This window comes from Tachysurus vachellii, chromosome 13 (assembly GCF_030014155.1).
Source record: "Tachysurus vachellii isolate PV-2020 chromosome 13, HZAU_Pvac_v1, whole genome shotgun sequence".
Lineage (NCBI taxonomy): Eukaryota > Metazoa > Chordata > Actinopteri > Siluriformes > Bagridae > Tachysurus > Tachysurus vachellii.
Window position 1 is genome coordinate 245,197 of NC_083472.1, and position 14,804 is coordinate 260,000.

Below are 14,804 nucleotides of genomic sequence, written 5' to 3' on the forward strand. Positions count from 1 at the left end.
TCACCCCCCAGTTCACCTCCCAGTGTCTTAGGATGAAGGCTGTTTATATTTGCTATAACACAAGAACAGCAACTAACTTCTTTTACCAAAAGTTAAATTTAACAAATTAGACTATGATGTTCTTTAATAAAATAAAATACAAGAAATTGGTCAGTTACATTATGGGATGTTTTCTAGTTTCAGTGACACTAGTGATTGTGATGATGTGATTTTAGATGTGCAAATTTTTGTCGTTTATTTTGATATTTTTAAACAATAATCACAGCAAGAGTACATTCAAGTCAACACAAAGAGAGGAACAAGGGGAAGTGGACAAGCGTGCATTACATTAAGTATTGGAACACAGCCCAAATTTTAGGAGCTAGAAGGTTAAGTCAATGCGTTCAGCAATGTTTTTTTTCTCTATTGTAGTGCATTTGGAACTAGCGGAGGTGGTTTAAGATCTAGGGCAAAATTGCAAGTCACTATAATCTAGGGCACTACATTTTAGGGCACAGTGATGTGGAAGGGACTTCCGGGCACAGAGTCGTCGCCCCATTTCACAATGACGATGTAGTTCCCCTTCTCCTTCACCGTGTACGTCACGTTGTACAGTTTGTTGCCCAGATGCTTCACATAGACGTCTTCACACGGCGTCTTCGGACCATGAACCCCCACCATGAGCATGTTTGTACCTGCACACACACACACACACACACACAAAGAAAATAACTTATTTGAAATAATAATAATAATCATAACAATAATAACAATAATACTTTTGTGAGAATAGGAAATGAAAGTGTTGGAGTTATGGACAGGATCATGGGCAGGGTTTAGGATGTTTATTAAATTATAATTATGAAGCTCCACCTCAACCCAAACCCTGCCCATAGACATTAAATCCAAAGCTCTGAAGCTCTGCCCCTGTGCCCCTTTCCATCAATGTATTATTCTAAAAATGAAAATTCAAATGTAAAAGTAATGGCAATACAGCTGCTAAGCAAAGAGAGAAAGAAACAGAGAGAGAGTGTTTGTGTGTGTGTGTGTTAGTGTTACCTGCTTTGCTGCAGTCTACAGTGAACATGTTCTGCGTGTTGATGAAGGCTCGGCATAGCCCCGCCCCCTGGCACACCACCCTGCTGGCATCAGAGGGCAGAGACACACTGGGTTTGGAGCTGAACGTTGAAGCCCTCGAGCTCTGACACATGGACTCCACCAACACTGAGGATGTCTCATGAAGACTGTGTCCTCCTGACAGACGGACACCTGCAACACACACAATTATCATCTGCAGACAGGAACAGTTCAGGAGGCTGGCTGTGTGTGTGTGTGTGTGTGTGTGTGTGTGTGTGTGTGTGTGTGTGTGTGTGTGTGTGTGTGTGAGTTTTTTACCTGTGACTCTGGCTTTAAATGGACTGCCCACAATGTGTTGTGGTCCTCCATATTTGATGGAGATCAGGTAGTTTCCAGGTGCCATGGGTGTGTATGTGATCTTGTAACCATCCACACACTCTGAACAGTCCATTTTCACCTTGGAGGGGCCGTCGATGATGACAGACAGAGCACCAGAGCCAGCATTACTGGTGTTCACCACAAACTCCGCAGGAACACCTGAAAGTCATTAGATAATGAAGGGGAGGAGCTTCTGTTAGAGAGATGATCATCACAGATCAATAATAACACATTAAATTCCAGAAACCAGTAGAAATGTTTGTTTGTTTTCAGTGAATGTATTTTTTTACATGTAATTTTGGATTAAATTCCAATTCTGTGAATATTCAAACAGTTTTGATGAGTGACACGTGGCCTTAAAGAACTGGCTGTAGTTATCTGAGCTCTGGCTAATTTAGCATGTAACGCTAAAGTGATGTGACCGTGCTGATGATTCGCTGCTGTACACCCACTGAGGTGTGTTCTGTACCTGTGCAGCCCGTTTGCAGTCCCGCTCCGTAAGCCGACACCAGACCAGGATCTCCGGTGTCTCCCATGTCTCCCACTCGCACGTTAAAGGGGCTGCCGGGAATATGGCTGCCGTTAAATTTCACATCAATTGAGTGCACGCCGTTCTCACGAGGGATGAAACGAATTGTTGATTTATCTGAAACATAAAGAATGTGTGCAAATTTTCTATTTATAGAAAATAAATTAATAAAATGAAGCTGCATTAAAAGTCAGTGATGTTTACTAGTATAGGAGGTGGAGTTTTCTTTTTAAAAGCCTTTTTGTTGAATACAAACATAAGTCACATAATGATACAGGATCCCATTTTAGTCCCATTACATAAAAAAGGAGTAAAGTAAAAGAATTACAATAATAATAATAACAATATGGGGTGCACGGTGGCTTAGCGGTCCAAAGACATGCATGGTAGGTTGATTGGCATCTCTGGAAAATTGTCCGTAGTGTGTGATTGTGTGAGTGAATGAGAGTGTGTGTGTGTGTGCCCTGTGATGGGTTGGCACTCTGTCCAGGGTGTATCCTGCCTTGATGCCCGATGACGCCTGAGATAGGCACAGGCTCCCCGTGACCCGAGGTAGTTCGGATAAGCGGTAGAAAATGAGTGAATAAATAATAACAATAAAGAAACGAAATAAAAAGAAAAAACATACAAACACCACCGTCCCCCACCCACTTGGACATGCTTCATCTGGACGTCAAAAAAAAACAATCAATGGGCAGGGTTACAAATGTTCCCCCAGAATAGTGGACATTATACTGAAATCAACCGACCAATAATTATATAGTCGTGCATATAAAAAAACATGTAACTCAGGTGACATTGTGAGTTAGAGCATCTGTCACATTTGTCCTCAACATCTGGGTAAATTTGAGACAATCTATATTTAGAAAAACGCACCGTATAAATACCCTTAAAATGGATAAGTGAGAGCCGAGCACATGAGCCTTTGCCTCTAACCCTAACCCTCCCAAGCAGCCTTTGTTTTGGTCACAAAAATCCAGAATACATTTATAAATGTCAGAAACAGCACCTTTTTGTCATGATTTATAAGTAAGCAAACTTTCCCTATATAACTCTTAAGAAAAAAGACCTGAGATTGTATTTATCACATTAATACCAAGGTGAAGCTTTCTAAACAAATAGGTCATAAGACTGACAGGAGGTTACAGGGTGCCACTTTGCCCTGATTGGATGGGTGATGATCAGCGTGTGTGTGTGTGTGTGTGTGTGTGTGTGTCTTTGTGAGTGTGTGAGAGGAGACTCACCAGCATCCACATCAGTCACATAACACTCCTCCACCACTCCTGATGGACTGTGCACCTTGGCGTCGATCACGCCTCTCGCTCCGTTACGCTGCACTGCGAACGAGGCCTCGTGATTCACACGCAGATCTTTCTCCTGTCACAATCATCATAAACATCACACACTTAACACTGTGGAACAAACACCTTCAGAAATATAATAACAATATTATTAAACATGACCATACAAAAAAATACTTGTTTCTGATTGGCTGACAGCTGAGCTTTAATTCCTAATTTCTTTAAAGTAGAAAAACGAAATTTTGACTTACAGCTCGGATTCAGTTGTTAGCATGTAATGTAACCATGACAACAAACATCATTAACATTATCATGACACTAAACAACAGTAAGAAATAAAAGGAGTGGAGTTAATTATTCTGTTACACATTACAGTTTCTTCCTGTTGTCTCATGATCTCAGCACATAAACCTTCTAGAGGTAACAAAAGTGTCTGCACCTGAGCACTTTAAGGACAATCATTAAAAAACCATACACATATATATATATTTATATTTATGTATATTTATGTATATTTATTTATATACATTATTTTTCCACATATATTTTTATATTTTATATAGTTTTTATATAGTTTATACTTTTTTATCTCCTTTTGGTTTTGGTTTATTTTCTTATCCTAATTTTATCCTTTTTATGTTTATATACCAGACAGACGTAAAAACATTTCACTTCATGTCTGTACTCTGTATGTTTGTGTGACAATTAACATTTGATTTGATTTGAAAAGTGTCAGGAATCAGCCAGGACTTTTTCCTGTTTGGACACTAGGGGGACATTCTTACAGTTTGTCTGTGCCATACGTCTTTGTTATGGTTTTTATGTATGACGTTAGCCCCGCCCATTTCTTATCCTTTCCCGCCTCTACACACCTGTTCCTTGTGTTTCAGTGATTGTTACCACATTTATACGGTTGTGTTGTGTCTGTTTTTTTGAGTCCTTGTGTTTGTGTTCCTGTTTCTATGTTCCCGTGTTTTGTGTTTCCAGTTTCCTACTGTTTCTAGCCCTTTGTCATTTTTTCCTAATAAATCCCCATTTTACCCCATTACCCCTGCACTTTGTATTTTGCCCTGGGCCTGTAGGTTATCCATGAAGAAGTGCAGTAACCATCAGGTGTGGAGTGTCGTAAGAATCTATATGCCATAAATAGTTAGGAAAAAATGAACGAAATAATGTAATAATGCGTGGCCTCTTAGGATTCCGTATATTACTGCGGGTACTAAAAATTATTATGATTGTGAAATTAATAATTATAAGTAAAAATTAATAAAAATAATACAAATTAAGTAAAGAATAATAACTATTGTGTGTGAAAAGTAACGTCATAAATATGAGTTAATAACTCGTTATTTTGAGATATTAGTGAGTAATACTCACAGTTTTGATCCTTATTGATCTCAGTGCCGCATTTGACAACGTTAATCATTCAGTTTTAATTTGGTGTCTCTGATACTGTTTTAAAGTGGTTTAAGTCCTACTTCAATGGTGGGAAGCAGTTTGTTGCCATGGGTAGATTTAGATCTGAGGTTAACGTTGTTCAATCTGGGGTACCTCAGGGATCAATCTTGGGCCCTCTGCTTTTTAATATTTATGTTTTTCCTCTTGGCCAGCTTTTGAGATCACTTGGTTCACTCAGATCTATATTCATTTTAAACCTAATGAAACTGTGCCTGTTGATTTCCTTTCTGAATGTATTTCTAAGATGAAAGAATGGATGACGGAAAATTTTCTTTGCCTTAACAGTGAAAAGACTGACATGATGCTTGTTCTCTCACCCCACCAACGACGCAAAGCTGGGTCAGTCAAGCTAACTCTTCATGGTTCAAATGTGGAGTTTCAAACAAAATTGAGGAATCTAGGGGTAATTTTTGATGCCAATTTAACATTTGAGCCACAAAATACGGTTAAAACTTTGTGCTTCCATCTCAGAAATATTGCCAGATTGCGTCCAATTCTGTGATTTTCTGTTGCTGAGAGACTGATCAACACTTTTGTGTTTTCCCGTATCGATTACTGCAATGCCTTGTTGGTGTCTAAAGCTACCTTAAATAAATTACAGGTAGTGCAAAATTCGGCGGCGAGAATACTTACTAGAACAAAGTTAAGAGATCACATTACTCCCGTTTTGGAGTCCTTGCACTGACTCCCCGTTAGGTTTAGGGTTGATTTTAAGATTCTGATGCTTACCTACAAGGCCTTACATGGGTTAGCTCTTCAATATTTGGCTGATCTTTTAATTCCTTATATTCCATCTCGTGACCTTCGTTCTTCTGAAACTGGTCTTTCATCTGTTCCTTTAACTCGTTTAAGATCGAGGGGAACTTATTTTTTAGGGTAGCTTTTAATTTGACTAATTGTAATTTTATATAGTGCTTATTTTATAGTCTATTTTTGTTGCTTTAATTTTAATCTTTATATTATGTGTGTATTTTTGTTGTTTTTATTTTGCTTTTGTAAAGCGCTTTGATTTGTTCTTTGAAAGTCGGTATAGAAAAATAAAGGTTATTATTATTATTATTATTATTATTATTATTAATAAAAGACACCTACAGAAAATAATAAAACAATTTGTATTGTTCTGTATATAAAGAGAAGATAACTGTGTGTGTGTGTGTGTGTGTGTGTGTGTGTGTGTGTGTGTGTGTGTGTGTAATTTCATGTGTCTGTCTGCTGGTATAAAAATACTGTTAATATAAATACCCAGAGCAAATATGAGCACACTTAATCCCCTTAAAACCACACACACTAACACACACACATACTAACACACACAAACACACACACACAAACACATACTAACACACACACAAACACGCACACAAACATACACACATACACACAGCAAGGTTACTCGGTTTGAGTGAGAGATGTTACACACTGCAAGGATCTGAACATTCAAATATTCAAAAGATTCAAAATTAACTGAAGATACAGAAGATAACTTATCTTAGAAAACTAGTGTAAATTGGAATAGATATTTAGCATGCAGCTCCATAACTGGATGTGTGTGTGTTTGTGTGTGTGTGTGTTTGTGTGTGTGTGTGTGTGTGTGTATGTGTACCTGCAGGCTGGACAGTGTGAGACGTCGTGCCTCATCTGACAGTGTGGCGATGGGGACAGTGAAGGGACTGTCTGGGATGTGTTCATTATTAAACTTAATGGACACTTCATAATCACCTACAACACACACAGACATTACATCAAAACCATAAAAAACCAAATAATGTCAGTGGGAGACTGTGTGTGTGTGTGTGTGTGTGTGTGTGTGTGTTCCTGTACCTGGTTCCTGCACTACATATGAAACTCCACACGATCCGTCCTTCCTGTCCTCAAAGTTGATCTGAGCTTTACTGGGTCCTTCCACAGCGATGGACAGACCTCCTGCTCCGGCTTCTCGTGTCCAGATACTAAATTCCGCTGAAGAGAACAAGATAATATCTTAACCTGGAAAAGGTCTGAACTTCACAGTATTTCAGACCTGTGTGTGTGTGTGTGTGTGTGTTTATGTTAGACATACTTGGTACTCCAGCTACACCTCTCTGCAGTCCAGTTCCTCCTGCACGGACTTTATGAGCCCCGCCCTCTCCCAGAGGACCCACAGTGAACAGGAAGGGGCTCCCAGGGACGTGATGGCCGCCATATTTGACGCTCACTGTGTGAGAACCCATCTCCGTGGGAACGAAGCGTACACTGTACGTACTGTTTTCACCTTCTACAATCTCAGCATCCAGAACCTTTCCTCCAGGACTCATCACCTGTGCTGTCATCGCCTGGGCTCCGTCTGGAACACAGCAGAGTGAGGGCACTACTTAAGGCAAGAGCACTGCTAACTCACTCAGGAGTGATGTGACTGTGACTGGCCCTATAATTCTGTGACATCACAAACCGAGCCCCACCCACAAATTAATTTATTACAGAAGTGTAGAGAGTAAAATGTTGTTAGTGCTCTGCTCCATGATTGGCTGTTTACCATCAGGTTTAGCAGTGAGAGAACCAAAGCCACTGAAGCTCTCTCGACCGAGGAAAGATCCGAACACGTCTCTGAAGGGATCCCCGCCAACCTGCCGGCTCTCCTCCACATGAACCTCACGCTTTGTCTCTCCTCCACGCGTCTTACTGATCTCCGTCCTCTCAGTGCGCGTATACATGTGACTGCTGCGTGTGAACGTCCGAGTCAGACGCTCCTGAGCCGAGACCATCTGAAACCAGTTCCCTAAGGAAAAAAGAGAGAGAGAACGAGAGAAAGACAGACAGAAAGAGAAAGAGAAAGAGAGAGAGAGAGAGAGAGAGAGAGAGCAAGTGTTTTATCTTTAGTCATTTTCTGTGGTAAGCTGCATTAGAATATGAGAATGGGTTAGGGTTAGGGTTAGGGTTAGGGTGTGTTGGGTGTTTGCTCCTCACCAGGGATTTTGAGGTTGAGGTCACACAGGGTGCCGATGGAAGCGATGGACGGAGCATGCCTCCTCCTTGTGATGCTCTCCTTCATCCTCCCTTCACCTGTCACCTTTACTGTATATGGACTTCCTGTGGGAGGGAACATTTCATGTGAACACCATGTGAACCAGAGAGACAGGTATCGCTTCTCATGTCCAGCAAGTGTCCCCTTCCAATATATTCCCTGTAACCACTTTGTAATAAGTTCAGAATTTCTTCCACCAGCTTTGATGTGAGCCATAATGACTTCAAGCCTGTCACCTCTTTAAGGGCCTCCTCCGATCTCCACCTGTCCCTATCCAGGAGTTGACACCACCCTTAGATGGTCGCTACGTGCGTCTGTAATCTACATTTAAACTGGAAAAGTGTGTCTGACCCCCAAACACCCCCCATCCTTCCCCCCAATCAGGAAGACTATTCCCAAGTTTGGGAGCTAAATATGAAAATGCTCTACACCTAGACCAGTGATAAACCGTTCCCTTTCCCCCAGTTCACCTGTGATAATGAGGCCTCCTCCATTATGTTCGTCGGCTTTTGTTAGCGCTGTTACATCATTTTGTTGTAATCATCTAGCAGTGAAACTAGAACAAAATCACCACTTACGACTATTCCGCTGCTTACCAACTGATTAACTAGAGTTGCTGATCACATCCTCCACAGTCGCACCTGGTGCATGTACACACCTCATGCCATGGTGGAGTGATACAGGTGGTGTTTCCCCCCCAGGGAGAGACACCATCCTCATGCTGGAGCAAAAAAATTTTTGCTCCGCAAATTAAACTTTGCGGGAGAGAGAGAGAGGGAGGGAGAGAGAGAGACAGAGAGAGAGAGAGAGAGAGAGAGAGAGAGAGAGAGAGAGAGAGAGAGAGAGAGAGAGAGAGAGAGAGAGAGAGAGAGAGAGAGAGAGAGAGAGAGAGAGAGAGAGAGAGAGAGAGAGAGAGAGAGAGAGAGAGAGAGAGAGAGAGAGAGAGAGAGAGAGAGAGAGAGAGAGAGAGAGAGAGAGAGAGAGAGAGAGAGAGGGAGAGAGAGAGAGAGAGAGAGAGAGGGAGACAGAGAGAGAGAGAGAGGGAGAGAGAGGGAGAGAGAGAGAGACAGAGAGAGAGAGGGAGAGAGAGAGAGAGAGAGAGAGAGAGAGAGGGAGAGAGAGAGACAGAGAGAGAGAGAGAGAGAGAGAGAGAGAGAGAGAGAGGGGGAGAGAAAGAGAGAGAGAGAGAGAGAGAGGGAGGGAGAGAGAGAGAGACAGAGAGAGAGAGAAGTCTGGAGTCTGACCTGGGATGTGTTTATCTGCGAATTTGATGTTAATGATGTAATTTCCTGGCTCAGTGGGGCAGTAGGACACTCTACACGTCCCGTCCTCAACGTCCTCACACTTGATGTCCACTTTGCTTGGCCCCTCAATGGACAGACCCAGTCCTCCGTAACCTTAGAGACAGACAGACAGATCCATCAGATTCACTTTCTATTTTTTTCTATTCTGCCTTTTTTCTGATTCCTTTCTCATTCTCTTGTCCTTCTTTTTATTTTGACCGTTTAGTCTGTCTTCATTCCCCAATACCTCACTTTATTACTCCTGCAATCTCATTGTCTGTCTCTCTCTATATACCTGTCTCACTTACTTTCTCTTTTGTTCGCATGTCTATCCTTTTTTGACTGTTTTCTTTCATTTTTTCTTTCAGTCTCCCTGTCTCATTCTCCCCATCTCACTCTCCCTGTCTCATTCTCCCCATCTCACTCTCCCTGTCTCATTCTCCCCGTCTCACTCTCCCTGTCTCATTCTCCCCATCTCACTCTCCCTGTCTCACTCTGCATGTCTCACTCTACCCATCTCACTCTCCCTGTCTCATTCTCCCCATCTCACTCTCCCTGTCTCATTCTCCCCATCTCACTCTGCCTGTCTCACTCTGCCTGTCTCACTCTCCCTGTCTCATTCTCCCAATCTCACTCTCCCTGTCTCATTCTCCCCATCTCACTCTCCCTGTCTCACTCTCCCTGTCTCATTCTCCCCATCTCACTCTGCCTGTCTCACTCTCCCTGTCTCACTCTGCATGTCTCACTCTCCCTGTCTCACTCTGCATGTCTCACTCTACCCATCTCACTCTCCCTGTCTCATTCTCCCCATCTCACTCTCCCTGTCTCATTCTCCCCATCTCACTCTCCCTGTCTCACTCTGCCTGTCTCACTCTGCCTGTCTCACTCTCCCTGTCTCATTCTCCCAATCTCACTCTCCCTGTCTCACTCTGCCCATCTCACTCTGCATGTCTCACTCTCCCTGTCTCACTCTCCCTGTCTCACTCTCCCTGTCTCACTCTGCATGTCTCACTCTGCCTGTCTCACTCTGCCTGTCTCACTCTCTCTGTCTCATTCTGCCTGTCTTACACTTCCTGTCTCACCTGCGTTTCTGGTGTCCACATAGAACTCTGCAATGCTGAAAGTGTGAGCGTCAGTGAGTCCCTGTCCGAACGCTCGAACTCGGCTGGCGTCTCCGATCTCTGAGGCTCCCACCGTGATCTTAAAGGGGCTGTTATTAACATGAGCTCCACCCTTACGCACACTCACCTCATGTTCACCCACTTCCTTAGGGGTAAAAGACAGACCTGCAACACACACACACACAGTCAGTGGTCAAGACACTGGACTGATCAGAAGGTTGTGAGTTTAAATCCCAGGATCACCAAGCTGCCACTGCTTGACTCTTCAGCAAGGATCTGAACCCTACAGCTGTTCAGTTGTATAAAAATGAGATAAATGTCACTCTGGATGATGTAGAATGTAAAGTTTTAAATGTAACCTAAACGTGTACCGATGTGTCTGTTAGGGAGGTGTTTCAGTAAACACGGCTGCTCGGCTCCTGATGGAGCTCTGATGCTGGCCGTTAATGAGCTCAAATCCGTCTCACTGATCTTCAGAGAAACATCAGCTGCAGTTCCCACATTCAGCTGAGATGTCCTGAGAGAGTCATCACCTAAGCACACACACACACACACACACACACACAGATTTACTCTCTGATAATGAGATGCTGCAGATTATCTGAATCATAAAAACATCCTTCAGTGTGAAAATACACAGTAAACACGGACAATTGGAGACGGACAATTGCTCTGTCTCTGTTGTCTAACAGTTAAAGGTGTCACTTGTACTGACTCTAAACACTAATTAACCCTAAATAATCCTAAAATTATGGAATTAGCCCTAATCCATAGACTGTGTTTACCCTTAATCCAGGGGCGGTTCTAGACCTTTTTTAGGGTGTCTCCAGCCCCCTGTCTGTGATCTCAGCCACCCTAAAACTAAAAGTATAATTTTTACTTTCATAAATAAAAAATAAAAATGACGTTAAAATGCAGGACGTGTCGTCAGTGGGAAAGAAAATGATTTATCAGTTTGATCCAAGAGCGATTTTTTTTACTTTACTTTTAAGCGCGTGTGTTGTAGTCTTTTAAAAGTGTGTCATCAGCTGTGTGCATTAGAACAGAGAAGCACAGGGACGCTCAGTGTGCACGCGCAGTCAGAGCTGGAGGCGTTTATCTATAACGTTAATCAGCGGAAAGCCGCGTCTCTACTTCCTACGAAGGCTGAGGAAGGCACATCTCCCTCCCCCCATCCTGACCATGTTCTACAGAGGGACCATTGAGAGCATCCTGAGCAGCTGCATCACTGTCTGGTTCGGGAACTGCACCATCTCAGAACGCAAGACCCTGCAGCGGATTGTGAGGACAGCGGAGAAGATCATTGGGGTCTCTCTTCCCTCTATCACAGACACTTACACCACACGCTGCATCCGCAAAGCCAACAGCATTGTGGATGACCCCACACACCCCTCACACACACTCTTCACCCTCCTGCCATCTGGAAAAAGGTACCGAAGCATTCGGGCCCTCACGACCAGACTGTGTAACAGTTTCTTCCCACAAGCCATCAGACTTCTCAATAACTGAAATGTACTGTACTGAGCACAACATACACACACATCATCTGTATGGACTGCATAGACCCTCACAAAACACACACACTGACACAACATACTGTTTACATGCTGCTTACAATCCAGCAAACTGTTTACATGCTGTTTTGCACACCTTGTCTGCTGTTTTTTGCACAAACTGTCCCAACATTTCAGCCGTTTTTGCACATACTGTACAATATCTCAGCCATTTCGCACATACTATATTAGCACATACAGTATTAACACTGGTCGGTCGGCGCTGTTTCTGTGACTGTTTACTATTTATTGTCTTTTGTGTACTGCATTTTTTGTACTTTTTGTATTGTCTTGTAACTTGTGTCTGCACTGTCATTGTCCTGCACTGTCTTGTCCTGCACTGTCTGGTCCTGCACTGTCTTTAGTCCTGCACTGTCTTGTCTGTCTTGTTTGTCTTGTCCTGCACTGTTTGCACCAGGTTGCACAGTTGCACTTTATGTGGCTAAGACTACTTACAAGTCTTTAGCCCTGTCTTTGTTTCTATGTAGCACCTTGATCCTGGAGAAACGTTGTCTCATTTCACTATGTACTGCAACAGCTATATATGGTTGAAATGACAATAAAAGCTTCTTGACTTGACTCTTGACTCTTGACTTGAAGAATCAACCAAAAGTAGTGAAATGTCACTATTCTTATTACCAGAGTTGTAGCACAAACAAAATATTAATACAAACAATCCATTCAATACTAAATAAAAATAACATTTATTGATTTGGTCTTTGTGAATATTAGTTTATTAATGACTACATTCATTAGACACACTGTTTGTAGAGAATGTACACACACATGAACTGATCTGATTCAAGACTGACATCATTACATCATGCATAAAATTTTAGTGTCCACTTTTGCCATTTTAAATAATCCCATAACTTTTGGCTTACTGTGTAGTCATATAATATATAATATAAAACTCTTCTTGTTTTAAATTCTCACTGAGGACTAAAACCCCCTAAAGATGAGACCCTAGAACCGCCCCTGATCTTAGTCCCTATCCCCTATCGCCTACCTGTGATCTTCGCAGTGAAGGGACTGCCAGGAATGTGTTTGCTGTCAAACTTGACAATGATGTTGTAATCTCCTGGAGCAGTGGGCAGGTAGGACACGGTACATGTCCCATCTTTATTGTCCTTACAGCTGATCTCAGCTTTAGATGGTCCTTCTACTGCCAAAGACAGACCACCTACACACACACACAGTATTCATCCATACACACAGCTCCATCCTCAGGCATATTGAATCTTGCTGAATTGTATTGAGTCATATGAGTGAGTTGAGTTCTCTCAGCCGTGTTGTTTACCTTCTTTAGCGTTTTTGGTGACAACTGTGAAGGTGGTGGGTTTGTTCACGGTGCCATGACACAGACCGGGGCCGTATGCTGTTACCATGGTGCTGTCAGCTGTGTCCACATAGAACTGCATGGGACTTCCTGTGGAGGGGGTCAGACATGAGTTCTGTTGCATTTTAATTTTATTTACATCTGTCGGGATTCACAGAGACAAGGCTTCTGTCCACCAGCATCACACACGAGCTGTCACAAGGCAGTGGGAGAATGTACACATATGTACAATCCTATTACAACATCCCAACTATAAATTAGTCCTTAGTGTGAGAGAGGTGAATGTTGGGTGCACAGGAAGCTGGAGTACCTGGAATGTGATTTCCATCATATTTGATATCCATCTCATGCAGTCCTCCTTCTGTAGGGATGTACTTCACCGTGATGGTGCCATCTTTATTGTCTTTAATCAGAGGACGAGCTGTTTTACCTGATGGCATGCGAACCTCACCTGTAACACACACACACACACACACACACACACACACAGCTGAATTGATTTTCTGTATTTAATAAATACAGAACAGTATACATACAGTACAGGTGAAGTAGGAGGCTCTGCTCTGACTGTACCTGTTAGAGCTCCCTGCTGAGGACTGAAGGGGATGAGCAGGTTAAGGGGACGAAACACAGGCTGTTTAGTGTCTCTTGGTATCACAGGTTCCTTAGTAGCCTAAAGAGAAAAACACAACAGTGTAAATGTCTAAATTAATGTTACTTAATATCAAGTGTTGAGGTGTTGGGTGTTGGGGAAGTGGGTGGGGCTGTAGTTATGCTCACCTGTACAGTGAAGGGACTGTTGGGAATGTTCTGCCCCCCAAAGCGGATGGTGATGACGTATTTTCCCGGCTCAGGTGCAGTGTAGTAAATGTCAAAGGTTCCGTCATGGTTCTCCATCACGTCCACGTCAAGTTCACTTCCGTTTGGAGTGAGAACTTTACACGTCACCTTTCCTTTCCCTGCAGCTTTTGCATCTACACTCAGCACCGTCTCCTCACTCATCTGAATGTTTGGTCCCAGACTGGCTGCAAACAATTAACATTAACATTAACATTAACATTAACATTAACATTAACAGCAGCAATAAATAACAAGCAAACAAACATAAACAACAGTAAATGATAAACTGTTACAAATAACAAACAATAAAACCAACCAATCAACAACAATATACAATTACATCTAAATTAAAAAGTAAAAGTAAACAATAAACAATTAATTAAACAATAAACAATACAATCAGACACAATGTAATAAGCACTAATAAACAACAAAGAAGAAACAATAAATAAAATTTATATCTATAAATCTATACAAATCTATAAATAGTAAAAATGAGCAACAAACAACAACAAAAACAAAAAGAACAAACTAACTAAACAACAGTAAACATTAACGAGTATTGATATAAATATGTGATGTAAATAAATAAATGTTATTAAACTCACCAACTCCGTGTCCTCCGAGAGACACTGAGACACAAACATAAACACAAACACACGAGACACAAACATAAACACAAACACACGTTCACTTCAGGAAGATGATTAATAGTCTCACAGCTCTCGCATTAAGTAAATAGTAACAGGTAAATCAGGCAAAATAACACGTGTAAAAAAACATCATTAATATCCTTAGAAATATCTAAAACAACAGGGAAGTTATTTAACATTTAAATAACATCAACATTTGTTCTCTATAGAAACATCCCCAGTTAATGTTCTTATATTTGTTTAAATTTTTTATTTATTATTAAATAAAATAGATAAGTTTAAGACAAACGTA

At 41.8% G+C, this 14,804-nt stretch overlaps 1 protein-coding gene across 2 annotated transcripts in view; it reads right to left on the minus strand.

Moving 5' to 3' along the window:
- Positions 1–209: 209 nt before the first annotated feature.
- LOC132856426 (filamin-C-like) overlaps positions 210–14,804 on the minus strand; it is a 32,556-nt gene continuing 17,961 nt past the window's right edge. For both annotated transcript variants that reach the window (XM_060886038.1, XM_060886037.1), the window contains 19 exons: positions 14,468–14,491; positions 13,800–14,044; positions 13,593–13,692; positions 13,330–13,470; positions 12,981–13,109; positions 12,690–12,863; positions 10,499–10,660; positions 10,089–10,292; positions 8,968–9,120; positions 7,666–7,788; positions 7,235–7,477; positions 6,782–7,045; positions 6,544–6,681; positions 6,326–6,441; positions 3,208–3,340; positions 1,904–2,080; positions 1,375–1,593; positions 1,039–1,248; positions 210–674 (listed from right to left, as the gene is read on the minus strand). In XM_060886038.1, coding sequence (XP_060742021.1) covers positions 487–674; positions 1,039–1,248; positions 1,375–1,593; positions 1,904–2,080; positions 3,208–3,340; positions 6,326–6,441; positions 6,544–6,681; positions 6,782–7,045; positions 7,235–7,477; positions 7,666–7,788; positions 8,968–9,120; positions 10,089–10,292; positions 10,499–10,660; positions 12,690–12,863; positions 12,981–13,109; positions 13,330–13,470; positions 13,593–13,692; positions 13,800–14,044; positions 14,468–14,491 — 3,143 coding nt within the window. In that variant the 3' untranslated portion in view covers positions 210–486. The remainder of the gene's footprint in view (positions 675–1,038; positions 1,249–1,374; positions 1,594–1,903; positions 2,081–3,207; positions 3,341–6,325; positions 6,442–6,543; positions 6,682–6,781; positions 7,046–7,234; positions 7,478–7,665; positions 7,789–8,967; positions 9,121–10,088; positions 10,293–10,498; positions 10,661–12,689; positions 12,864–12,980; positions 13,110–13,329; positions 13,471–13,592; positions 13,693–13,799; positions 14,045–14,467; positions 14,492–14,804) is intronic.